The 26,265-nt window shown below is 41.0% G+C and overlaps 1 protein-coding gene across 6 annotated transcripts in view; it reads right to left on the bottom strand.

Annotated features, from left to right (window-relative positions):
- Nucleotides 1–26,265, bottom strand: part of atp11c (ATPase phospholipid transporting 11C) — a 152,951-nt gene that overhangs the window by 105,384 nt on the left and 21,302 nt on the right. For all 6 annotated transcript variants that reach the window (XM_072505946.1, XM_072505951.1, XM_072505950.1 and 3 more), the window contains exons 2-7: nucleotides 14,752–14,871; nucleotides 10,917–11,006; nucleotides 10,527–10,607; nucleotides 10,091–10,198; nucleotides 3,804–3,932; nucleotides 1,675–1,778 (exon numbers count right to left, since the gene is read on the bottom strand). In XM_072505946.1, the coding sequence (XP_072362047.1) occupies nucleotides 1,675–1,778; nucleotides 3,804–3,932; nucleotides 10,091–10,198; nucleotides 10,527–10,607; nucleotides 10,917–11,006; nucleotides 14,752–14,871 (632 nt within the window). The remainder of the gene's footprint in view (nucleotides 1–1,674; nucleotides 1,779–3,803; nucleotides 3,933–10,090; nucleotides 10,199–10,526; nucleotides 10,608–10,916; nucleotides 11,007–14,751; nucleotides 14,872–26,265) is intronic.

Genomic DNA, 26,265 nt, shown 5'->3' with positions numbered 1-26,265 from the left:
TCTCCACTCCCAATACCTGCCTTAAAACCTACATCTTTCACATCTCCAAATAGTCCCTCCCTTCCTTGACCCAGAATCAAATTTTGTTTCATTATGCTCCTGTGAAGTGCCTTGGAGCAATCTTCTAAAATGGTCTAACTCCAGACTGGAATGTGTGATCACCGTTGTCACGGCAGTCCATTTGCATTCAGCAAACTCCCACAAACAGCAAGGTGCTAATGAGCAGATAACCTGCTTTTTGTGATGTTGACCGAGGGATAAATATTGGTGAGAACGAGATAATTCCACTGATCGTCTTCGCAATAGTGCCGTGGGATCTTTTACATCCAACCTAGCAGGCAGATGCAGCCTCAATTTCATGTCTAATCTAAAAGATGGTGCCTTTACAATGCAGTACTGTATTGGAGAGTCAGTCTTGATTTTGTGCTCAGGTCCTGGAGTGGGAGCTGAATCCTGAACCTTCTGGCTCAGAGAGGAAAAGGGTTCCACAGCCACATGGAGCAGGAAACAATGAATTGTGGAATGGAGAAGTTATAAAAAGGTATACAATTTAGTATCACACTATCAAAATACTCAAATTCAATGAATCTTTTGTAAAGTCCAATCATTATTATCTTCGAAAACATAGCAGTCACTCTACCAGCAATATCCAAACATCAGGGTGTTGATTGAGAAGTTCATTTTATTTTGTTGCGATGGATGACAAATTTTTACCGCTCCTTTGAAGAGTCCTGTGAGCTTTAGCATCTACGGCAATTTTTTTAAACACCAAAATGTTTTCAGTTACTTAAAAAATTGAATTATCAAGGAAGCAAAATGATCTTGTATCAGCACAATTCAACTGAAACCACATCTGAAATAGACTGTACTCGAAGTAAAATTGGAAAGTAGGATTTTTGCTTCACATTTTATTAATAGGATAGCACATCCAAATGGAGCACTGCCTCAGTGCTACATTTAAGTATCAGTCTGCATGATGCTCTGGCATTTTAAAATCTAGGGCCAGAAGAGGTCAGCTGTACCAAATATTACACTTATTTTACAAATAAACTACTACATCATGGTCATATGGTGTCATGCTCATATCACAATACCCTTGGATATACCGAAGTGATGTAAGGGAATAGTTTCGTCAGACTTGGAGAAAACAGGAATAGGAGGAGGCCTTGAACCTGTTCCGCCATTTAATTGGACCATAGCTGATCTACATGCATTGATTTGCCATAGCTCCATATCAAACAGCTAACATTTATCCATTTCAGTCATAAAAACCCAAAAGGGACACAGGTTAAGGGAAAATGTGTTCTGGATTCCTACTTCTTTTGCTGAAAAAGTACTTCCTGATTTTGCTCCCAAAATGGCTTCAATATTATTTGAAAATTACACGGTTCTTATCGCTATTCCCCTACGAGTTTTTTCTGAATCAAGTCTTATCCAATAATTTTAACATTAAAAAAAAAAACACCAATAACAGCTTAATCCTTCATACTGAAGAGAATACAAGACAGGTTTATTCAATCTGCTCTCATAATTCAAACCCTCAAAGCCAAGTATCATACCGGTTAATCTGTGCTGCTCACGTTTCAAATCAGCTTTCAAAACATCTTTCCCGAGGTGTGGTGCCAAAACCGGAACCCAGTATTTCAGATGGGGGTCAAGCAAATAAAAGCTTACTTGTAAAGGTCAGGCTGGGGCTGTTCGCATTCAATGGTGGCGTTCAAAGAATCTACTTCCCTGTCTGTACGGAATGCACTGGTATCCGGCACAGTAAAGTAAGTCTTGTCAAGAAGTAAACAAAATAAAATCAGCAACAATTACAATGCAATGGACTTACATTCACGATGTCTGCCTGCAAGTTGTGCAAATTCTAATTTTCACAGGGAGAATTTAGAAAAAGGTACAACGGTGATTTGATGTTAAAAATTTGGAATGTGTCAATTAAAGCAGACAATCTAGTTGGGTGTAGTGATATAAGTAATTAAAACGTGAGGTATTAAAAGTTAGAAGCCGGCAAGAAATCAAGGAAATTCCACAGTAACATTGAACAGACAGGCAATTCACAGGTGATGTTTTACAGGGAATAAACTAATCAAAGCTACAATTGGGTCATGGAGGTTTACAGCCCAGGAGTCCATTTTGCCCGACAGGAGCAATAACATCAAGAGTGTATATGCCTGGATCCAGGTCATTAGTGTAACATTAAAGATCAAAGACAGAAATTTCAGCTGGAGTAAAGCACATTGAATGTAGTTACAGGCCCTGCACAGAGAGTTATGGATCGTAGCAGATTTATTGCAATGGTATAGGACTGTACTTACCAGGCATGGGGGGGGGGGGGGGGAGAAGAGACTAAAAACTGATGAAAGATTTTGATAATATATACACATTATAATGTAGCTCCCAAATCCTATTCACATTTGGGCAATTGAAAACGGATGTTGATCGGTGGTATTTCTCAGAGGGAGGGGAGATTGGAATGTTTCTTTTATTACCTTAATCCAAACACACATTACAGCTGCCAAAGCAGTAAAAATCAGGGAGTTTATTTATGCTTCAAATTAAATGGTTGATAGCAAATAGGAGCAATCTTTAGCCAAGTCGCAATTATTTATTTGAATGAATGTTTGGAGGAAACATCATAATAAATGAGTTGCCTAACCAAAAGCGCACGCAAGAAAATACAAAAAGGCCAGTGAACAATTTAGATAAAGTATTTTAAAATCTTACAAGAAAATGTTTGCTTTACTCAATTGTTTCTTTACCTGACCCAGTATCTCACCGTTATGGCATCAACCCGTTTGTCACTGAATCTCTCTTGCCTGTCCCTCTACCTTAATTTCTGTTCTTTCTCCCCTCACTGCCACCCCCATTTATTCTCTCACTGCCACTCCCATTTATTCCCTCACTGCCAACCCCATTTATTCCCTCACTGCCACCCCCATTTATTCCCTCACTGCCACCCCCATTTATTCCCTCACTGCCACCCCCATTTATTCCCTCACTGCCAGTCCCATTTAACCCCTCAATGCCATCCCCCATTTCTGTCTCCAAGTTACTAAAAACCGGTCACATCTCAAACTTCACCCAGTTCTGATAAAGGAACATTAACCATTGCGCTCTCGATAGATGCTACCAGACGTTGAGCATTTCCAACATATTCTGTTTCCAAGTAAGCAGAATCATAGAATCAACAGCGCAGGAGGAGGCCATTCAGCCCATCGAGTCTGCACCGGCCCTTGGAAAGAGCACCTTACCCAAGCCCATGCTTCCACCCGATCCTCGTAACCCAGTAACACCACCTAACCCTTTGGACACTAAGGGTCAATTTAGCATGGTCAATCCACTTAACGTGCACTTCTTTGGACTTTGGGAGGAAACCGGAGAAACCCACGCAGACACGAGGAGAAAGTGCACTCTGCACAGACAGTAACCGGAAGCCGGAATTGAACCTGGGACCCTGGAGCTGTGAGGCAGCAGTGCTAACCACTGTGCCACCGTCCGTCAACAAAGCGCAGAAGTATATATACACACACATCTTGTATTTAAAAAAATCTGTGGGTTATTTTTCCTTTGAACTATAGTTTGGTGAAAGTCATTGAAATGACAATGTCTGTAATATTTAAACACTCTATAAATAGACAAAAAAAACTTGCATAGTCAGCGAGTGAAAAATTGTTATTTTGGGTGCATTGCGTTGAAACTATTGCATTACCACAAGTGGACTTAATATTCATGAAACATTACACTACAGATTTGGAGGGTTTACTGGGACTTAGATGTTCGGGTCCAATAGTGCGCTTTACCTTCTGACTTGATTCTCCATCCAAACTAGCAGTAGTAACATAGCAGGTACCATCATCTCTGCTCGAGGATAGAAGAATGAGATCACATGGGAATGTTTCATCTTCTCTCACGCATACAATATCTCCAACCTAAAAAAAAAAAGCCCAAAAATGAATGTTCCCCCAATTTTTCATTCTGCACAGCTTGCTTGTTGCACTGTGAGGTCCCTTTAAGATTGCTACATTGTCCTATACCTTAAACAGAACATTGGTTGTGGAGAGCCTGCTTGTTGTACTGCGTGGTACTTCCATATTTCTGCCTGGTCACATAGTTGCATAGCTTGGAGGAAACATGGCCAAAGACATGTTTCAGGCAACAAGTGTTGATCTATTTTCCAATTTAATTAGTAATAATTTAATTTCACAAATAGCTCACATTGCATGACATTATATTAGGCTCCTTGGACGAGTTAGGAGGCAGTCACCTAAGAATTTTAGAGGAAATTATAAACCGCACCAGGGACAATTCACTTTTGAATGTTAGCCGAATCCAACAATTTAAAATTCAGCCATTGAGCTTCCATTCAAGTTTTATTTAAATACATATAGCATGCCAGACACAACCAGAGGGTTAAATAAAATCAGATGTACATAGGACCATGGTGACTTGTGATGACAATTGAGGTTCTATATTGTGAAAGTCATACCGGATTCAATAACTTGACCAAAGTTTGCACATCTTTAAATATGTTCATTTGAGCCATTTCCTATGAGATTTCAAACCAAAATTAGATTTTATATCCAGATCCTGCCTCCAACTTCACCAATGTTAACTGGTAGCCACAGTGAAAGAGGTTTAGAGGGAGCAGAATTCTTAAAATGCATTCAGGAGAACTTTTTAAGCCAGTATGTAGATGGTCCTACAAGAGAGGGGTGGACCTGGGCTCAGCGAAGCTGGTCGAGTGGTTGAAACATCAGTGGGGGAGGATTTTGCAGAATGTTATGGAATTATGGAAAAGGTCAAGCACAGTGGCTAGCACTGCTGCCTCAGAACACCAGGGACCCAGGTTCAATTCCAGCATTGGATGACTGTGTGTGTTGAGTTTGCACGTTCTCCCAGTATCTGCATGGATTTCCGCTGGGTGCTCTGGTTTCCTCCCACACTCCAAAGACGTGAAGGTTAGGTAGATGGCCATGCTAAATTGTCCCTTAGTGTCCAGGGATGTGTAGGTTAGGTCGCGGGTTTATTGGGATAGAGCGGGGAAGTGGGTTTGGGTGGAGTGCTTCTTCAGAGGGTTGGTGCATACTCGATGGGCTGAACGGCCTCCTTCTGTACTGTAGGGATTCTATGGATAGGCCTGAGATAAAGGCCGATTTTAATAAGATCAGATAATATTTGGCCAGAGTGGACTGGGAGTAGACACATTTAGATAAATCTGTGACAGAACAGTGGGCTGCATTCAAGAAGGAAACAGGGAGAGTACAGGGTCAGCACATTCTAATCAAGAAAAAGGGTGGGATAGTGAACCATGGATATTGAGGGATGTACAGCACTGGATCGGGAGAAAAAGGTAGGCTTATGGCAGATATCGAGGGCTCAAAAAAGCAGAAGCCCTAGAGGTGGACAGAATGTGCACAAGGAAACTTACAAATGAAATTAAGAGAGCAAAAAAGAGGCATAAAAGGACACTGGCAGGTAAAATAAATGAAAATCCCAAGTTGTTTTACAAGTACTTTAAGGGTAAAGGAGTAGGAGACATTAAAGACCACAGTGGTAATTTGTGTGTGGAGCCAGAGGATGGGTATGATTCTAAATTAATACTTTTGTGTCAGTGAGGGGGACGATGTGGGCATAGAAATCAGAGAGAAGGGTTGTTATAAAATTAATGAGATTAACATAGACAGAGAGGGGGGTTCAGAGTGGTCAGGCAGGCTTAAAAGTCTGACCATCATGAATTTTTCAGAGGTGATCATGTGTGCAGACGTGGGAAATGTATTTGACGTATCGACTTGCACTTCAGCAAGGCTTTTGATAAGGTCCCACATAGGAGATTGAAAGCAAAGGTAAAGTCCATGGGATCGAAGGAAATTTGGCAAAATAGATCCAAACTTGACTGAGTGGGAGGAAGCAGTGGGTGATGGTCGAGAGGTGTTTTTCTGGCTGGAGGCCTGCGTCCAGTGGGGTCCGGTAGTGATCAGTGTTGGGGCCCTCGCTGTTTGTGGATTCGATAAATGATTTAGGTACGAATGCAGGAGGGTTGATCAGTAAGTTTGCGGATGATACAAAAATTGGTGGGTGAGGAGGATAGCCTTAGTGGGGAGGATAGCCTTAGATAACAGGAGGAGATAGATGGGTTGGTCAGATGGGCTGGTCTGTGGCAAATGGAATTCAATGCAGATAGGTGGACGATGATGCACTTGGGCTGGAGAAACAAGGCAAGAGAATACATGATAACTGGCAGGACCCTGGGAAGCACCGGAGGATCAGAGGGGCCTTGGTGTGTATGTACATCGGTCCCTTAAGGTAGCAGAGCAGGTGGATACAATGGTTAAGAAGGCACATGGTATACTTGCCTTTATTAGGCAAGGCTTAAGAGCAGGGAGGTTATGCTGGAACTGTATATAATGTTGTTAGACCACAGCTAGAGTATTGTGTGAAGTTCTGGAATCCAAATTATAGGAGGGGCGCGAGTGGGCTGGAAAGGGTGCAGGGGAGATTTACTAGTATATTGCCTGGGAGAGTTTTAGTTATGAAGAGAGAATGATTGATTTGGGTTGTTTTCCTTGGAGCAGAGGAGACTGATGGGCGACATGATTGAGACGTATAAAATTATGACGGGCATGTGCAGGAGGCCATTCGACCCATCACGTCTGCACCAGGGTGGTGGAGGCAGAGACCCTCATAACATTTAAGAAGTATTTAGATGTGCACTTGCGATCCCACGGCAACCAAAGCTATGGGCCAAGTGTTGGAAGATGAGATTAGAATAGTTAGGTGGTATTTTGACCAGCAGAGATGGGCCGAAGGGCTTTTTCTGTGCTGTAGGACTCTGACTCTAAATAAATACGGAAAGATACCAGAAAATCAGGAAAGCAAGATTAAATATTTATTATACAAATAACAAAAATATGCTGACATCAAACCAAATGTGTTTTAAGTCATAATAAATTTTGGAATTAGTCCAAATAGATTTTGTAGACAACACAGGTGTTGACAAGTCGTTTTCCAAAACTCATTCGCATACATGACTGCACAGGCTTTGCCACCAGCTATACGTATACATACATTTGCAAACATAAATTATGAATTAAGGTGCTTCAATGTTGGCTTCCTGTGCAGATATAAAACACTAAGTCAGTGGTAGACTTTGGATGAATGTGAAGAAAGGTTGATCTTTGGCTGACAACTAAATGGAAATAACAGTGACGTCAATTTGGAAAACATACCCAGCATTCATCAGTCTGTTGAGCTCAACCTTATGGTTGATCCTTTGTGGCTTTGGAAAATATCAATGACAATCACTGAATGACAAGTTAAATGGAAACTAAAGTTGGAGCTGGAAACTCCATCTAAAAAATAATAATGCTGTGTATTTTTAAAAAAAAGACTTACAAAGTTATTTTTGAAGGTTTGCAGTTCAGCCAATTGGAACAACACATCTCATTAAAAAGCAATGCAATAACGAATAGCAACATTGAGAACATAAGGGCAAATCCTAAATGGAAATAATGATGAGTGGGAACAAAACAGTGATATAATCCATCAGAAGCAGCAGTACCTAAATTGCAATTTCTGACAAGAGATAAAAAATATCAGGCTATAAAAACAAATCAAGTGGTTACAAACATGGGGATAAGGCAAAGCTGAAAGGGAATTGGATAAATACTTTGATTGCCGGATATGGGGAAAGAGCTGGGTGAGTAGGACTAACTGGGTATCTCGTCAAAAGAGTCGATGCAGACTCAATGGGATCCTCCCGTTTAGTACTATTCTATGATTCCTTACAAAAGGTGAAAAATCAGCCAGCAGCTCTGCACATCTTGCCAAGGTAACTGCGCAGGACATTGAAGAACTTGTTAAATGAGTTTCAATATCAATACTACACTCAGCAAGTCTGAAATTGATTAAATGCAAAGTATATTGTCATGGGAGTGCCCCTTTTGTCTCATCACATGGCTTCAGTGATGTCATTGTGTGGGTGGAGTTGGGCTGTGGCCCTGGGTTTTTACTTTCTTTTTTGAGTTGGGAGCTGGGCTGTGGCTGAGTTTTACTTTCGCTTTGAGCTTTAACTGGTTTGTACAACACAGGTTGAGAAATATTTTTTTTCCCTCTATCTGCATTTGAAAAGCTGTTTCCAGACTGCTTGATAACTTGAAAAGAAATAACTGTTTTCTGGAAGGAATTCAAACCTGCTGTTTTGGAAAGGACACAAGAGCATCCAAACCAGGTCTGAGTGCTGGGCCACACCTTTAAAAAGGGTTTTCTGGTTTATGGGATCTTGTTATTAAATTGGAACAGCTCAAGGGGGAAATTTATTAAGGGTTATACATAGAGTATTGTAGCTGTGTGGGGTATTTATGTTGGTAGTTGATGAAAATGTTTACTGTGTGTGAATATAAAATGTTAACTAAATTCGTAGAATAAACTTTGTTTTTTGATTAAAAGAGCTTAAGGCCTCAGTTGAATAACCCTGAAAGGCAGGCCCTTGTGCTCATCGTAACCAAAATAAATCAACAGTTGTAGGTCAGGTGAACTCCATTATATACTTTGCAGTGTTCTAAACCCTGGCCCATAACAATATGGGTTGAGGAATAACTCGCCCAGATTTGGTCATTCGACAATGTAAAGCCTTAAAAGAAATTGCTTTTTTTTCTTGGAATTATACAACTGAAGAGCTTCAGTACACAGCTTAAAAATCCTTTAATTCATCCAAGTTGAATGTTTCCTGCAAAAGGTGTTCCAAGCAAACTAATAGCCAGGTCTTAACACCTCTCCCCCTAATAAGGCAGTACCTGCCCTCGCTGATGTCTTTTTCCTCCATAAAGTCTTTGGTACATTTTAATTTGGTATTGCTGGTAAGGATGGCAATACTAGCAACACACACAAAAATAATTTGAAAACGAAGGGCATCAACCATACATTGTGAACAGTTTAAAAAAGACCCCTTGCATTTATGTAGGTATTTTCATGCCATAAGTTCACAGTTAATGAAGTGCTGCTCTTGAACAAAAATCAATGTCGTAATGTAGGAAATGCGGCAGTCAATTTGAATACACAAAGATCCCATGAACAGCTATATGATAACAACTAGATAATCGGTTTGTGATGTTGACCGAGACCTAAGTATTAGTCAGGGCACTGGGGCCAAACCTCACTTCTCCTCTGTGAAATTAGTGCAATGGATCTTTTACATCTACCTGAGACAGAGCCTCGGTTTAATATTTGACTCAAAAGACAGTGCGTCCAACAGTGCAGCACTCTGTCACTGGAATGCCAGCTTGATTTGTGCGCTCCAAGTCCTTCAGTGGGACTTTGAACCCACAATCTTCTGATTCAAGAGGCATGTTACTAACTGAGCCAGAGCAGACATTTTTCTGATAGTATGTAATAACGGAAGAGGAGCGATTCCATTCCATACTCACATACCACATGGTTGTCAAAACGACTTATTAAATGTGTAAACTATTTGGGTATCATCACCTGAAAGATGGATGGAAAAATAAAGTAAATCAGCCCCCTCTGCTCCATTTAAACTGTGCACAATGAATCAAGAGCAACCTGTTCAAGTCAGACTCTAGCTAAAGGGGTTGTTGGGACGGAATAAGCTGACATAACACTCAGTCAATCTCAATGCAAATGATAGCCATCAATCCGAGTTGCACAATTTTAGTCCCACAGTGCACTTTGATATTCTTTTAAATGAATGCACAACATGAAACCTATTAGGGAGGAAGATGGTTTTAAAAGTTACAGCAACATTTTTAAACAGGTCTTTTCTCACTTTATATTTGGGATTTGACTGCTCGCATGGTTTAAATCAAGTACCCCCGTTAATTTAGTATGGCAGCACTGCATTGGAAACCACGAGACGCAAGCAATTTTTGATAAAGAAACACTTGGTGCAGATGATTACTTATTAAATTTTGGAATTTCAGCATAGTAACGGCACCGCCGGGATTTGAACTGAGGATCTCCTGTTTACTAAACAGACGCTTTAACCAACTAGGCCACAGCACTTAGTTTGGATTTTCAGCAGAGTAAAGCACCAATGCAATCAGTGCGAGTTTCAAAGTGCCAGAAATGTTACCTGAATTTTTTCACTTTGCTTTTCTACTATTCTTCCTTCATTGACAACATAGACGGGACTTTTATTCACAGAATTATCCGCTTTGTGTCTGAGCCAATCTTCATAGCCCTGTAAAGTGTAAAAAGCAGGAAAACATGAATAGTGAGCTCAGCAAATGTTCAATTACTTTGTGAATTATTTGGACGCAACGATTGTTTGTACACCTCAAACACATGTATTTTTTTTTAAACTTCAGTATCCGTGTGTTATTCAAATGCACAAGAGAATAAATGCTTCCTTGCTGGCAATAACCCAGTGCCAAGAAAAAGGGAAGTCTGTTTTGCAAAGAATAAACAAATTGCTTGCATGTTAAGTAGGCTTTTGATAAGTTTCAGATTAAATCAGGAGGTTTCATATAGAATTCTGTATTATACAGCAGGATTACTCAACATCTTACTTGTTTGATTGCAGTTACAATAATCACGAAAAAGAGAGGCAGTCCACTGGTTACTGGGCTGGTTGGAGTATCAACAATAACCTGAGGGGGGAAAATTGATAATTACAGTAAATACTGTTTCTAAGCACAGGAATGTTGGAGGAAAATCTAGACAAAGGCATGCTTAAAGATCAGCTTAGCAACATTTTCATTCATTGAAAAGTATAATCTGCTTAAAAAAAGTACAATTGCGCAACAGCCAGAAAATACATGCATATTGCACATTAATAAAGGACTGTAGATTCATAGCAGTGTCAAATTATTTACGTCATACATACATCACGTCATACATTGATAAAAGTTTAGCACCCCCCCCCCCCCCCCCCACACACACACAGAAGTTCAGCGTACCTGTACAAGGAATATAATAAGAAAGTAGAAATTTGCAATTCTTCTGAACTGTTCAAACAGATTTTTCGGAATAAAGTTCCAGTATGTGTACTGCAAGTGAAGGAAAAGAAAGAGGAAAGGTAAGTTTTCATCGCCTTCAAACAGCAATGTAAGAATACATAGACAGCAGTAGGCCTTGGCCGTTCAACTAAGAGTATGGCAGATTTGTACTACATCATTTACCCAACCATTCTCTATTTTTCTTGGTACCCAGCCTAATGCTACAAAAAAAAAAAATCAACTGATTTCAGCCCTTAATTTTTCAATTAACTCAACATCCAGTCGTTTGCAGAGCAGGGTGTTCCAGATTTCCATGACCCTTTAAGAAACAATACTTCAAGTTTGTTGCTTTAAATTTAAGAATCCCTAACAGAGGAAGAAAATGTTTCTTTGCATCTATCATATTAAACCCCTTTGTCATTTTAAACATTTACGTTACACTCTTACAGTCTTCACTTGCCATCTTCAAATACACTATTAAAGCAAATAGATAATTTTCCTGGCACGTTAATCTTTATGCGATGGTTGTAAATCTTTATGTTTAAACACATTTTTAATGAATGAGTGTTTGCAGCCATGAAATTACAATGTAAGCTGGATTTTTTAATCAATGTTATTTAAAGTCCTTAGTGAATGCAAGCTTTAGACATAGGTCTCTCAATTTGTTTGCTTATTGCTTCAGATGTTCCTAGATGCTGTATGGAAGAACTCCCTTTGGAAAATGAAAATTATTGGCAAAAGATCCAATCATCCCCATAAATCCTTAGAACTCTGAATGCTGCACTGCACACAAAGGAGTTAAGATAACTTTACAGCATGCTGAGGAATCAAACATGATCTCAACTTTTCCAAAATTAATTTTGGACTGAGAGAGATAAACGCAGTAAAGTGGAGTACTACATCTTTACATTCTCCAGTAATTAGGGCGATCTATTATTAGCCCCACAAAGCTGCCGCTGCTCTGGTAGAATGAGCTTTAACTTTCCCTGGAGGTGCTTTAAGCCAAAGCAAAAAATAAAAACACTCTGCAAGTTGGAAAAAGATATAACAGGTTTACAAATAGATATTGTTCAGACACAAATAGCAGGTTTAAAGGTTTTAACTCTTTAATTCTCAGATTAGAGATGTAATAAGCACTTCCTCAAATACCACTTTTGGAGTTGGGGAAACAATAACCAATTTTGTCATTACCGTTTGGGTGATCAAATTGATTAGAAGGCAGAAGCAACACAAGGATGTACTAAGAGGAGAAAATAAACAACCCCCGAAAAGACCAAAGTATAATTGGGAAAAGATAACCCAAATATGCTGGTTTATAGATTTCTCTGCAGAACCCTGTATATAGTCCAATTTAGCAGATTGAACTGAAGCAAGAAATTCTTGTTATAAGCAAGAGGTGAATATCCACATGTATCCCAAAGATATTTAGCTTTAGGTTTTTCATTACATTCAATTTTACCGCTGTTGCCATACACTACCACTGCCCATGTGACAAAGATTGGCAAAATCATAGCTTTTATTTTATCCCCTTTGGCTCTTCCCAACACCCAAATGCTACTGCCTTGGTTAACCACCCTCGCCACCTCAAGCTATGCCTGAAAGCACAATATTTCAACATGCTGCTAAACTCAAGCTGCCAGCCTGCATCCAATCCATCACAAACCAAACCTTTTTCCTCTGCTGCTTCACTTTAATTGTCTCTGCCCTTGCCTTGCCCTACCCTATATAACTGAAAAGCTGCCCGGTCAGCTTTACTCCTCAAATTCTCTTCTTACTAGCTTCCATAAATAAATAATAGGTTGTTCAGAATGCTATACCCCAGGTCCTCTGCCCCACCAACAATCCTTGCCACCATAAACTAAACTTCATGAATTTAGATAAATCTATTAATAATAATAATCTTTATTGTCACAAGTAAGGCTTACATTATTAACACTGCAATGAAGTTACTGTGACAATCCGCTAGTCACCACACTTTGGCGCCTGTTCGGATACACGGAGGGAGAATTCAGAATGTCCAATTCACCTAACAAGCACGTCTTTCGGGACTTGTGGGAGGAAACCGGAGCACCCGGAGGAATCCCACGCAGGCACGGGGAGAACGTGCAGACTCTGCACAGACAGTGACCCAAGCCAGGAATCGAACCTGGGACTCTGGCGCTGTGAAGCAACAGTGCTAACCACTGAGCTACCGTGTCGCCCTTATAAGATGTTATAAGATTCACAACATGGTGCTCAAATTTCTCCATGGACAAGGCTTAATTTATGTATGCTATCTCCTTCAGATATCCCTGGACAGAACAATCTGCTCTTCCAATGCCAGTTTATTTCCTCCACATGATGGAATCACAAAATAGTACAGGGAAGGAGAAAGTAATTTGTCCTTAACAAATTTGCGCTGGCTTTGCAAATCACATTAAATCTGTGTCAGCTCCAAAATGTATCTGTCTTCCTGCTTTCAGGAGCCTCATGATAACCTTTACTTTGAATGCTGCTTCACCCATCCCATCCGAAACAATTTTCTTCCCCACACATTGACTGGCACTCCTTATAGTGATCTGAATTCTTGTTCTGTACAAGGGGAACGATATAAAAATTGGCTGTCAGTTCATTCACAAGTCTTTTTTACTGGTCAGTCTCGAACATACAACTTTTTAAAAATCCACACATCACAGGAAATGACTGCTTCCTAAATAAAGGCAATATACTCCAGATGCTGTAAAATGCTGGAAAACTCTGGTCTGTTTCTAGTTCAACATGACTCCTCTTCAGAACTGGAGAGAAATAGAAATGTGATGGGCTTTATGCTGTGAAAAAGGGGTTGGGGAGTGTTGTGCCAGGTTGGGCAAGGTCAGGGATAGGTTAGAGGACGAGGGAGATTAAATGTCAAAGATGTCATGAAACACAGGTGGGAATGGTAGTGTTGGTCTAGAGGAGGTGTTAATAGCAGAAAAGATCTGCGCTGTCAGAAAGCAAAGCAGAAAAAAAAGAGACTGGAACTGGGAGAGAAAAGAGGTGGGATGAAATACAAAATGAAGGACAGAGCTTATGGTCTGCAGTTGTTAAACTCAACATTGAGTTCGGAAGAGGGCAGCACGGTGGTGCAGTGGTAGCACTGCAGTCTCACGGCGCCGAAGTCCCAGGTTCAAACCCGGCTCTGGGTCACTGTCCGTGTGGAGTTTGCACATTCTCCCCGTGTTTGCGTGGGTTTCGCCCCCACAACCCAAAAATGTGCAATGTAGGTGGATTGAACACGCTAAATTGCCCGAATTGGATAAAATGAATTGGATACTCTAAATTTAAAAAAAAACATTGAGTTCGGAAGGCTGTAAAGTGCCTTATTAGAAGAGGAGGTGCTGTTCCTCAAGCGTGCGCTGGGATTCACTGGAACACTGCAGCAGGTCAAGGACAGAAATGTAAGCCCCCGAGCAATTACTATCATTGCCACCTTTCTGTTCCATGACATCTTTGCCATTTAATCTCCCTGCCCTCAAACCTATTCTTGACCTTCCTTTTTGCTCCATCTGACCCATCCCCCTTTTCCAACAGCATAACATTCACCACATTTTGACCGCTCCTCAGTTCTGAAGAGCAGTCATATTGGACTCCTAACATTAACTACGTTTCTCTCTCCACAGATGCTGCCAGATCGGAATTTTGACACCATTTCTTCTTACACACCTTCATGTCAGCTAAGCAAAACTAAATAATCCAGTTCAATGGTAATTAACTAGGTAGACATATAATTCCTATATGGCACAGGAATATTTTGAGGATAAGTTAGAAACAGGCATACCTTTGATGACACTATTCTGTTGTCACAAAAACTTGGAGGAAGAAATGTTTCTATCCCAGGAGTTGGATGATGACCAACATAAACTGTCCGACTGTCAACTCGCTTTTCCTCCCCAGCACACTAAAAAAGATAAAGTTTTGTTGATTAAGTTGTAGTAATGGTTTCATAGACTTATCTTTTCATTTTGTCCTGTTCAACTGGTACAAAGAGGCCAAGAACCTCTAGCTCAAAATTAAATCCATTTTGTATGCACACAGACATATTTTCTTTCCAGCAATGTTTATGAACAACTTTAATGCACAGGGTGAGAGTTTCCAGTTGTGCCAGCTCCAAGTTCAGAAATTCCACCAAGGTCAACAGACCTTGAAGTAGTTCACCAACATTTCTGTCCCGCCTGTGACTATTCCCGCCGTCGGCAGGACTGGAATGTTTATCCCATAACTTGCTCATGTAACCAATCTTAAGATGTTGCAAAGGATAGTTACAGTGTTTACGATCTTGTATTAGATTAATACCTAGTGGCTCCTTTTGTATAAAACTGAAATATTTACACCTAAAACTGTGAAATATTTACACCAAGGCTAACAATATTTAAATTAATCTCATTATTGTAACTGTGACAAGTGAAATGTTGCCATTGTTTAATGTTTATGTTTGGCAATAAATGGTCAGAGCATTAGCATTTAATACAGCTAGAGAATATACAAAAGCAAACCAGTTCCCCATCTGTTCTGAAAGATGCCATTCAGTTCATCGAGTCTGCACCAACCCTCTGAAAGAGCACCCTCCTAGTCCCACTACCCCTGTCCTATCCCCATAAACCATCTAACCTGCACATCCCTGGATACTAAGGGGCAATTTTATCATGGCCAATCCACATCTTTGCACTGTGGGAGGAAGCCCATGTAGACACGGGAGAATCAGCTTGCATTGTATGGAGGCTTGAATGTGGAACAATACCCAGAGGATGAGTTTTTTAACATGGTACTGACAACAAAGACATGACGGGAGACTGAGTAGGTTTGTTCAAAGGTTGTGTTTCAAGTAGGCTGCGAAAGACATGCAGAGTACGGACACAATATTACTTTCTGCAATTGAGCTTTCCAACTTATTTAAAGGGTGCAGTCTCTTTTCCTGCGACATGTTCCAAATTCTCTGGTACCTGACAGGCCCATCCATGAGCAACACTCCAATGGAGTACGAGACAAAGCTCAGCAAAGCTCCTTCCCTTGTAAGTTCTCTTTCATTAACAAAATATTGTGTATGTTTACATTACTGAACAAACTGCAGCTTCAAAAGAAAAGTCCAACAACCCCAATACACTTCAGGCTGTCAAGTTTTGAGAAGCAATGAACAATGCAAATTCCTTAATTTTACTTCAAGAAAACCTTTGTTTTGCAGAGCTGCCAGCTTTACTCTTTCCGTAAAAGTTTTACACATGAAAAGCAAATACCAGTGGAATTCTACCTCTCAATTAATTGTCTTGAATCATTTTCCCCAGGTCTGTTAATGCTCCCTGAATTTTCTCATTGTTATCTACCACAAAAATAAGACTTTGGCTGTTCTGGAAATACCTTTAACCTTCTGACTACTATATGAATAGATTATCCATTAAGATTGTCAATGCTAAAAAAAACAAATGGAACTTTTACTTGGATTGACAGGCTGAGAATTACATCTCTACTCTATATCATCACGGAGATAACTAGCTTCTGATGTTCTGATTCCCATATATAGGGGAAGATCAATAAGTTCACAGATGACACAAACATTGGCAGTGTGTTTGATAGCAAGGAGGGTAGCTGTAAACGGCAGAAAGATATCGTTGGATAGATCAGATAGGCAGAAAAGTGGCAAATGGATTTTAACCCAGAGAAATGTGGGGTGATGCACTTGGGGAGGTCAAACAAGGTAAAGGATTAGAAAGCGAGGATACCGAGAGGTGTAGAGGAAGTGGGGCGGCACAGTGGTTAGCACAGCTGCCTCACAGCACCAGGGACCTGGGTTCAATTCCGGCCTCGGGTGACTGCCTGTGTGGAGTTTGCACTCTTCCCCCCCCCCCCCCCCCCCGTCTCCGTGTCTGCATGGGTTTCTTCTGGGTGCTCCTGTTTCCTCCCACAGTCCAAAGATGTGCAGGCTAGGTGAATTGGTCATGCTAAATTTCTACTTAGTGTCCAAAAAGGTTAGGTGGGGTTACGAGGATAGGGTGGAGGCGTGGTCCTAGGTAGGGTACTCTTTCCGAGGGTCGGTGCAGACTCGATGGTCCGAATGGCCTCGTTCTGCATGAAACTGCTCAGCCCAAATGCTGGAGAGTGGGATGAGGCTGGGTGGCTTATTTCACAGCTGGCACAAATAAAATGGGCCAAGTGGCACTATCTGTTAGCTTTCTATGCCTCCACTAGCATGAAACAGAATCAATGTTGCAGCACAGCTCAAACAGTGGAAACATTTAATAAAGGGTCTAAAATTCAACGGGTGGAGCTGTAGTAAACATCTTCAAAAGCACCACCATTCTGGAGACAATTTTGCGTGTTGACTGACAAATATAACGAGTGCCAGAAAGGGATGGTATAAAAGATACTTTAAAAAGTGAACTATTTCCAGCCCATCTTCACTTCTCTTCTGCAATTTTAAGAAACTAGATTAGCGAAGTTATTCTAGCAAATTCACTGCATATTTCTTAACATAAGAACATAAGAACTAGGACCAGGAGTAGGCCATCTGGCCCCTCGAGCCTGCTCCACCATTCAATGAGATCATGGCTGATCTTTTGTGGACTCAGCTCCACTTTCCGGCCCGAACACCATAACCCTTAATCCCTTTATTCTTCAAAAAACTATCTATCTTTATCTTAAAAACATTTAATGAAGGAGCCTCTACTGCTTCACTGGGCAAGGAATTCCATAGATTCACAACCCTTAGGGTGAAGAAGTTCCTCCGAAACTCAGTCCTAAATCTACTTCCTCTTATTTTGAGGCTATGCCCCCTAGTTCTGCTTTCACCCGCCAGTGGAAACAACCTGCCCGCATCTATCCTATCGATTCCCTTCATAATCTTATATGTTTCTATAAGATCCCCCCTCATCCTTCTAAATTCCAACAAGTACAGTCCCAGTCTACTCAACCTCTCCTCGTAATCCAACCCCTTCAGCTCTGGGATTAACCTAGTGAATCTCCTCTGCACACCCTCCAGTGCCAGTACGTCCTTTCTCAAGTAAGGAGACCAAAACTGAACACAATACTCCAGGTATGGCCTCACTAACACCTTATACAATTGCAGCAGAACCTCCCTAGTCTTAAACTCCATCCCTCTAGCAATGAAGGACAAAATTCCATTTGCCTTCTTAATCACCTGTTGCACCTGAAAACCAACTTTCTGCGACTCATGCACTAGCACACCCAGGTCTCTCTGCACATTTAAATAATAATCCCTTTTGCTGTTATTCCTACCAAAATGGATAACCTCACATTTGTCAGACCCTAGCCCATTCACTTAGCCTATCCAAATCCCTCTGCATACTTTTTGCTTTACCACTTATCTTAGTGTCGTCTGCAAACTTGGACACATTGCCCTTGGTCCCCAACTCCAAATCATCTATGTAAATTGTGAACAGTTGTGGGCCCAACACTGATCCCTGAGGGACACCACTAGTTACTGATTGCCAACCAGAGAAACACCCAGTGTTTCCTTTCAGATCAACTTAAAATTCTTACCTTCCTCTCACCACAAATGTTGCCTGATCTGATTTCCCCCCGCATTATTTTTATTATTTCTACATTAACATAACTTTGGTCAAGTAGACACCACTTCTGGGATGTCCCATGGAAAGACTGGTCAGATTGGTTATTCCCCCTTCAGAGTGCATTAGTAATGCTATGGGTATAGAAACGGGGGTGTCATGTGAGAGTACCTTTAAGACATGGATGTTTAAGCAATGTACCTTTAAGAAAACAGTGATGTCAGAGAGTGGGTGGAGCTGGGCTTTAGGTCAGCCATTTTGCAGGTTTTTAGTTTCAGTTTTAAAAAGCAGCTGGTATCTGTGTGTTTCCAGAGAGCTGCAAGTTTGAAAAGAGCTTGGGAGTGTGTCTCTGTTTGCAGGGAGCTGGATTTCTGCCATGAAAGACTATAGCTGGATCATTTGGGTGATTTAAAGTAAAGTCTTTAACCTGATGTGATTTTGTTTAAAGGTGTTAAGTCTCTTGGAAGTTTGAAGGAACATTTTAAGGAGTTATTTACTGTTGCAATATTTTCTGAGTTATCTTTGAAGTAAGGGGCGTTAAGAGATACAATGTTTATTTAAGATGTTAAGTTGAGTTCATGGAATAAACAGCGTTTGTGTTTAAAAACCCACGTGTCCATAATTGTAATCCCACACCTAGGGGAAAAGCCGTGTGCTAGGAAAAGCAACAAATACATTAAAGGGAGAGGTTGGTTGAACTCCATCATACATTTTGGGGTTCTGAAAACGCCTCGCCCATAACAGGAGTATGAAGCTTCTGAAATAAAGATAGTATAAAGGGTGCACCTGTCACTGAATGGTTAGACACAAATGAGTGCAACAAATTTAATAAGTTAGAAAATCCAATCTGTAATAACTGTGATTGCAAGTTACATTATCTTTTACAGTCCAGGTATTGAGGTTCAAAATGTTTTTTCTAAATGCATTACTGGGTATGCTAACTTTACTGGTTACACCCAGGTTAAAAGGGAAGAGAATGGGCGAAGACTAGCATTTTAAACAAATAAGGGCAACTATGTGGGCATGAACACTGAACTAGCTGTAGTGAACTGGAATATCTGGCTAGGGGATAGATCAGTGGCAGACATTCAAGGGGATATTTCATACTCAGAATAAGTATATTTCTACTATTAAGGAAAAATCTAAGGGGATGACCCACCATCTGTGGTTAACTCAAGCAGTTAACAAAGAAATGTACAGCACAGGAACAGGCCCTTCGGCCCTCCAAGCCCGTGCCGACTATGCTGCCCTACTAAACTACAATCTTCTACACTTCCTGGGTCCGTATCCCTCTATTCCCATCCTATTCATGTATTTGTCAAGATGCCCCTTAAATGTCACTATCATCCCTGCTTCCACCACCTCCTCCGGCAGCGAGTTCCAGGCACCCACTACCCTCTGCGTAAAAAACTTGCCTCGTACATCTACTCTAAACCTTGCCCCTCTCACCTTAAACCTATGCCCCCTAGTAATTGACCCCTCTACCCTGGGGAAAAGCCTCTGACTATCCACTCTGTCTATGCCCCTCATAATTTTGTAGACCTCTATCAACCTCCTCCGTTCCAATGAGAACAAACCGAGTTTATTCAACCGCTCCTCATAGCTAATGCCCTCCATACCAGGCAACATTCTGGTAAATCTCTTCTGCACCCTCTCTAAAGCCTCCACATCCTTCTGGTAGTGTGGCGACCAGAATTGAACACTATACTCCAAGTGTGACCTAACTAAGGTTTTATACAGCTGCAACATGACTTGCCAATTCTTATACTCAATGCCCCGGCCAATGAAGGCAAGCATGCCGTATGCCTTCTTGACTACCTTCTCCACCTGTGTTGCCCCTTTCAGTGACCTGTACTCCTAGATCTCTTTGACTTTCAATACTCTTGAGGGTTCTACCATTCACTGTATATTCCCTACCTGCATTAGACCTTCCAAAATGCATTACCTCACATTTGTCCGGATTAAACTCCATCTGCCATCTCTCCGCCCAAGTCAAGGCCTCAGCAATTTCCTCTCCAGCCTCCTTCAGTATTCTGGGGTAGATCCCATCAGGCCCTGGGGACTTATCTACCTTAATATTTTTTAAGACACCCAACACCTCGTCTTTTTGGATCTCAATGTGACCCAGGCTATCTACACACCCTTCTCCAGACTCAACATCTACCAATTTCTTCTCTTTGGTGAATACTGATGCAAAGTATTCATTTAGTACCTCACCCATTTCCTCTGGCTCCACACATAGATTCCCTTGCCTATCCTTCAGTGGGCCAACCCTTTCCCTGGCTACCCTCTTGCTTTTTATGTGCTTTTAAGGAAAGCATCAAACTGAAGGGAAAAGCATACAACTGCGCTAAAAGCGGGGTGGTAGGTCAGAATATAAAGAACGGCAAAGGGTCAATCAGGAGAAAGAAATTGGAGTACAAGAGCTAGCTAGAAATGTAGGAACAGATAGCAAAAATTTCTGCAGGTATTTTAAAAGGTAAAGAGCAAGTTGAGTGGTGGTCTGCTGGAGAGTGAAAATGGGGAGTTTATAGTTGATAATAAGGAAGTGGTGGGTGAAATGAAGCAATAATTTGCTTCTGTAGAGGATACAAAAAACATTTCAGTAATAGTAAATCAAGACATGGAAGGGAGAAACCACCAGAGACCACATCTGCACAGTTTTTCTGTCCTTATTCAAGGAAGGACATAAATGTCTAGGAGGCAGATCAGAGGTTTACTAGATTGATACCTGGAATAAGCAGGTAGCCTCATGAAGGTAGGTTGGAATGGCTGGGCTTATTTCCACTGGGGTTTGAGTGAGTGAAGGGTGAATCGATTGTCGTACAGAAGATCCTGCATGGTCTCAGTAAGGCAGACTCTTGTGGGAGAGTCTAGAATTAGGGGACACAGTTTTAAAATTAGGAGCTGCCCTTTTAGGACAGATGAGGAGAATTATTTTCCTAGAGGGTTGTGGAGCTTTGGAACTCTCTACTTTAGAAGGCAGTGGAGGCAGGGTCGCTGAATATTCTTAAAGGTGGAGGCAGACAGATTCTTGCTGAGAATCGAAGGTAGATGGAAATGTAGAGCTTGAAACACAAAGGTCAGGCATGATCTGATCGAATGGCGGAGCAGGCTTGAGATGCTGAATGGCCTACTTCTGCTCCTATTTCAACTGTTCAGAAGGTGGCCAAGAGGTGTGAAAATGACCTTGAAGTCAAAAAGAGCCAATTGAAAATGTGAAACAACTTCATAACAGCAGTCTAAAATACAGATCAAAGGACTGAAATTTCAATCAAAATATTATCAATGCAGCTTCACTGATTTGTCCATAAACAAGCTCAAGCCAGCTGGTGCAAAGTCCTATCCAGCTGCTTTGCCAAGTTAGTTTTTCAAACCACTGTACAGACTGAAGCATTACGTACATGATGAAAAAAACAGTATCTATGTCTCAATCATTTAAGTGAGAGCACAATTAGTACGTGACAAAATTCACGATTGTTACCAAAAGCAAAATGTCTACCAAAATGCTATTACTAAACAGTAGTTAACTACTGCAGCTTGATGGTCAAAGCAGAGTCTAAAAGAACTCCGGAAGAGACGATCATCCGAAAATAGACCAGAGGCCTAATTAGTCCATGGATAACATGCTAATATCACAGGAATATTCTTAACAACCGGTTTTATGTTACATTTCTGTAAAAAGGGGCGTTGTACCTTCATTGCAATCTGTTCTTCTGACACCACAACCAATATTGTATGAGCAGGTACAGTATATTCCTGCTTGCTTTCCTTCTTGTATGCATTGCACTGAGAAATGCAACTGAGCCTGCCCGCTGTCTAATTCCATCCCTTTCCTGGCCAGTTTGAGACTAGGGTAGACAACCTTGGCGTTCTACTAGACCCAGAAATAAGCTACTAATCCTTCCTTCACAACTCCCACTTCTCTAATATCACTGGTGCCTCTCCTGTCTCAGCCCATCTACTACTGAAATCGGAATACATGCCTCCAGATTAAACTATTCCAATATGCTCCTGGCTAGCCTCCCGTTTTGAACCTTTCATAAATTTTACCTCATCCAAAACTGTTCATATCCGAACTTGCACTAAATCTCTTGACCCATCATCCCTGTAATCACTGGTCTCCATTGACTCACAGTCTAGCAATGTCACAAGTTTAAATATCTCCTCCTCGTATTCAAATTCCTCCATGGCATTGTCCCTCCCTATTTCTATAACCTCCTCCAGCATCACAAAATACTCCTCCAATTATGGCTTCTTTGCCCAAGCTTTAAGTCACCTGTCCCAACATGTGGTGTGGTGGAAAATGTTATTTGATAATGTTCCTGTGAAGCGTCTCGAGGGGTTTTACTACTTTAAAGTCACTGTATAAATACAAGCTAAATTTTGCAAAAGTAAAAACTGTGTGCACAATTTGCCTTTAAATACCATGTTCATCAAATAAAAAAGGTCCCATGGTGCTTCCAAGAATCGACCAAAGAATGCATACCAAGTCAAAGTGGGGATACTAGGAGGGATGGCCAAAGGAAAAGGGGCAGCACTGCAGCTTCAGGGTCCCAGGTTTAGTGTCCGGCTTGGGTCACTGTCTGTGCAAAGTCTTCATGTTCTCCCCGTGTCTGCGTGGGTTTCCTCTGGGTGCTCCGGTTTCCTCCCAGTCCAAAGATGTGTAGGTTAGGTGGATTGTCCATGCAAAATTGCCCTTAGTGTCCAAAAAGGTGGGGTGGGCTCATTCAGAGGGCTGGTGTAGACTTGATGGGCCGAATGGCCTCCTTCTGCACTGTAAATTCTATGAATGGAGGTTGTGGCAATGCCGAAACACAACGGCATAAGCGGAGTTTTCAAAAATATGTTAATAGGAAGTGGACACCATTGGCAAGACCAGCACTTGCTGCCCATCCTTAATTGCCTTTGAGAGCAGCTAAGAATTAACCACATTACGGTGGGTCTGGAGTCATTTGTAGGCCAGAGCAGGTAAGATCCCCTTCCCTAAAGGGCATTAGCGATGCAGCTGGAGAACAATCAATGATAATTGCATGGTCACCATTACCGAGACTAGCTTTCAATTCCAGATTTTTTATAGCAGGATTCAAATTCCACCAGCTTTCGACGTGGGATTTGAGCCGATGACCCCGGAGCATCAGCCTGAGCTTCTGAATTAAGAGTCCAGTGACACTGTCAGCGTTGTTACGACCCAGTTAGGGACCAGTAACATTTTGTTTAAATTGGACAAAGTTTGAAATTCCAGTTGAATAAAGTCACAAGACTCCGTGGATTTTAAACAAAATAAAACCTTGCCATACAATGCCATCTGAAATTAACATGAGGCAAAAATGAATCAACAGGCAACTATGGTCAAAGACACCACACTGGGACTCGGTAGAATGTCTTTTCAGGAACTTAGTGCAGACTGTTTGGCTGAATCGCCTCCTTTTGCACTGTAAAGATTCTGTGAATAAATGGCAAGGCACATCCTGCAGATGTCTCAGCAACACACCCATTGACCACAGAGTCTCAATAAAACGGTCTCCCTCATGAGGGATTACAACTCTTTCATGGGTGCACTGAGCTACAAATGGCTTCCAGGGCTTCTTCCAAGCACTAACCCTCTTAGGCATAGAGCCAGAAACCTTCCGCTACTTTCTTAGCTCTCCAGAACGTCTCCTGGGCCGTTATTACCTCCCAGCGAACTGCGAACGAGGCTCAAAACTGCAACTAAGCCCCTCGCCCAGCAAGCAAACAGAAATTAAATCCGTAGAACCTCCTTAAGCTCCACCCCTCTCCATTATGATGTAGCTTTTCAGGGTTAGTCAAATGCTTTTAAACTAATTTAGCTCCAACTCCCAAAACGAAACAACTCTGTGAACTCCATTTCTTTGTAAGCAGTATAGGTAGGCACCATGTATCCAATTAAGCATAGTAGATTCTAAATGACTCTTCGATCAAGTATTCTTTCAGGTGTCGATTCTCACTTATGTCGTAAAATTTATTTTATTCATTGCAAATTGGTGTAATACAGTAGGCCTTTTCCCAACGTGCCAGTATTTCAAAAACATATAGCTGCAGAAATATTTGCACTGTATATGATTCTAAACAAAAATGTTAAAAGAGAGAATGAATGGGCTATTCAAAGCATGAAGAAGTTTTAATGGCATTTTGGAGTTAGAACACCCAACTCTAGAACTGAAAGACAACCCTGGACAATGAGGGGGATTTACATCAAGTCAGTACAATAAAACAGATTTTGTTAAACCAGACTATGTACTGTGAATTATCACGTTAAATCTTCTCAATAAAAAGGGATTGAAAGCAGGGGATACAAAACATGAGTAAATCTGCTGCATATTAAGAGTACAAAAAGGAGTAAAGAGCAAATCAACTTCCTGCCTTTCTAAACTGTACATTGTCAGGTTTCTCCATTACCTAATTTTTCAAGAGCTCAAATGGTCGTTTATCATTTACCCATTCCTTTGTTTTAGATGTGTGACGAGATCAAAGACAGACATTACAGTGACTCGTTTCTGTAAAAAGCTCAAGAAATATTTGGTAATTAAGATGCCATGGAAAAGCTATCCAGATGAACACCTTTCGTCTGTGCATTTTCCATCTGTCCACATGACAAAGAACAAACAATGTAACAGAGCAAGTCAACAATGTGGGAGCAAAGTCTATTGCTGTGATTTAGCTTTCGTTCACATTACCAAAGCAATTTATATAACAGATGATCCAGTATTGTAATAGATTTCTAACAGAAGCACATTACAAACAAAGGCTCTGTCAGCCAAAATGGCGTAACAGTTTGATACGTGACTAATTACAGAAGATGTATTGTTAATGGGCAACATGTGGCTCAAAATTAATTTGTTCAGGTCTACCTAAGGTCCTAGAATCCTGGATTAGTTGGGAGATCCAGACCGATAACTTTAACTGGGAAAACTGCACTCGAGTTTATTTTCACAACACATCTAATCGTTCGCCTCTCCAATTAGCACGAAAGGCCCAATATTAAGAAAAGACGCAATCCCACACACAAATTAAAAGATGGGCTAAAACACAACTGTGGGAGAATCAGAATACTACACATCTCCATGCACTTCATCTTTTCAGTATTATATTTTTACCATTACGATATTCAGCGATTATTTCAATTCAGTTAATTCTAACCAACTGACACCACAATGACAGAATTGAATCAATTTGTTCTACACCAGCAGAGAATGGAGAATTTTTAATATTTGTTGTGTGTGTAATTAATGCTCACAAGGCTGCATTTATTGCCTATCCCTAGATGCTCCTAGCTGGGACTGGGCCCCCTCATGACCTTTGTACTCCATTGTGTATTACCACAGGTCCAAAAAAAATTAATATTTAATCTACGAAAGATGTTATTTTAAAGTATTCAATAAAGGGATACGGGTTAAGTGGCAGATCAAATGCAGTTAACATTCTTCTAGAACATTTGCAGCTATATGAAGTAGCCCCCTTAATTTAAAAAAAATTTCAATGGTGAAAAATGAGCAAGTTTGCACAATATGAAATTCATGATGCTTTAGAAATTATAGATTTAGTTATTACTTAGTTAGGAACTTGGGGTGAACAGGTACGAGGGCTGGTCATTTGTGTGCACAGGTGTGCTTGGATTCTTTGGGGAGGACGGTGGGGTGCACTGACAGCAAGAAAATCCAAATCTCCTGCTGCTCCCCACAAAGTCTCTCCATAGAATGAGGGGCTTAGCATACATTCCCATCATTAAAAGCTCAAACTCACTAACAGTTTGC

The sequence above is a fragment of the Scyliorhinus torazame genome, chromosome 5 (genome assembly GCF_047496885.1).
Source record: "Scyliorhinus torazame isolate Kashiwa2021f chromosome 5, sScyTor2.1, whole genome shotgun sequence".
Taxonomy (NCBI): domain Eukaryota; kingdom Metazoa; phylum Chordata; class Chondrichthyes; order Carcharhiniformes; family Scyliorhinidae; genus Scyliorhinus; species Scyliorhinus torazame.
This window is presented reverse-complemented; position numbering and strand designations above follow the sequence as displayed.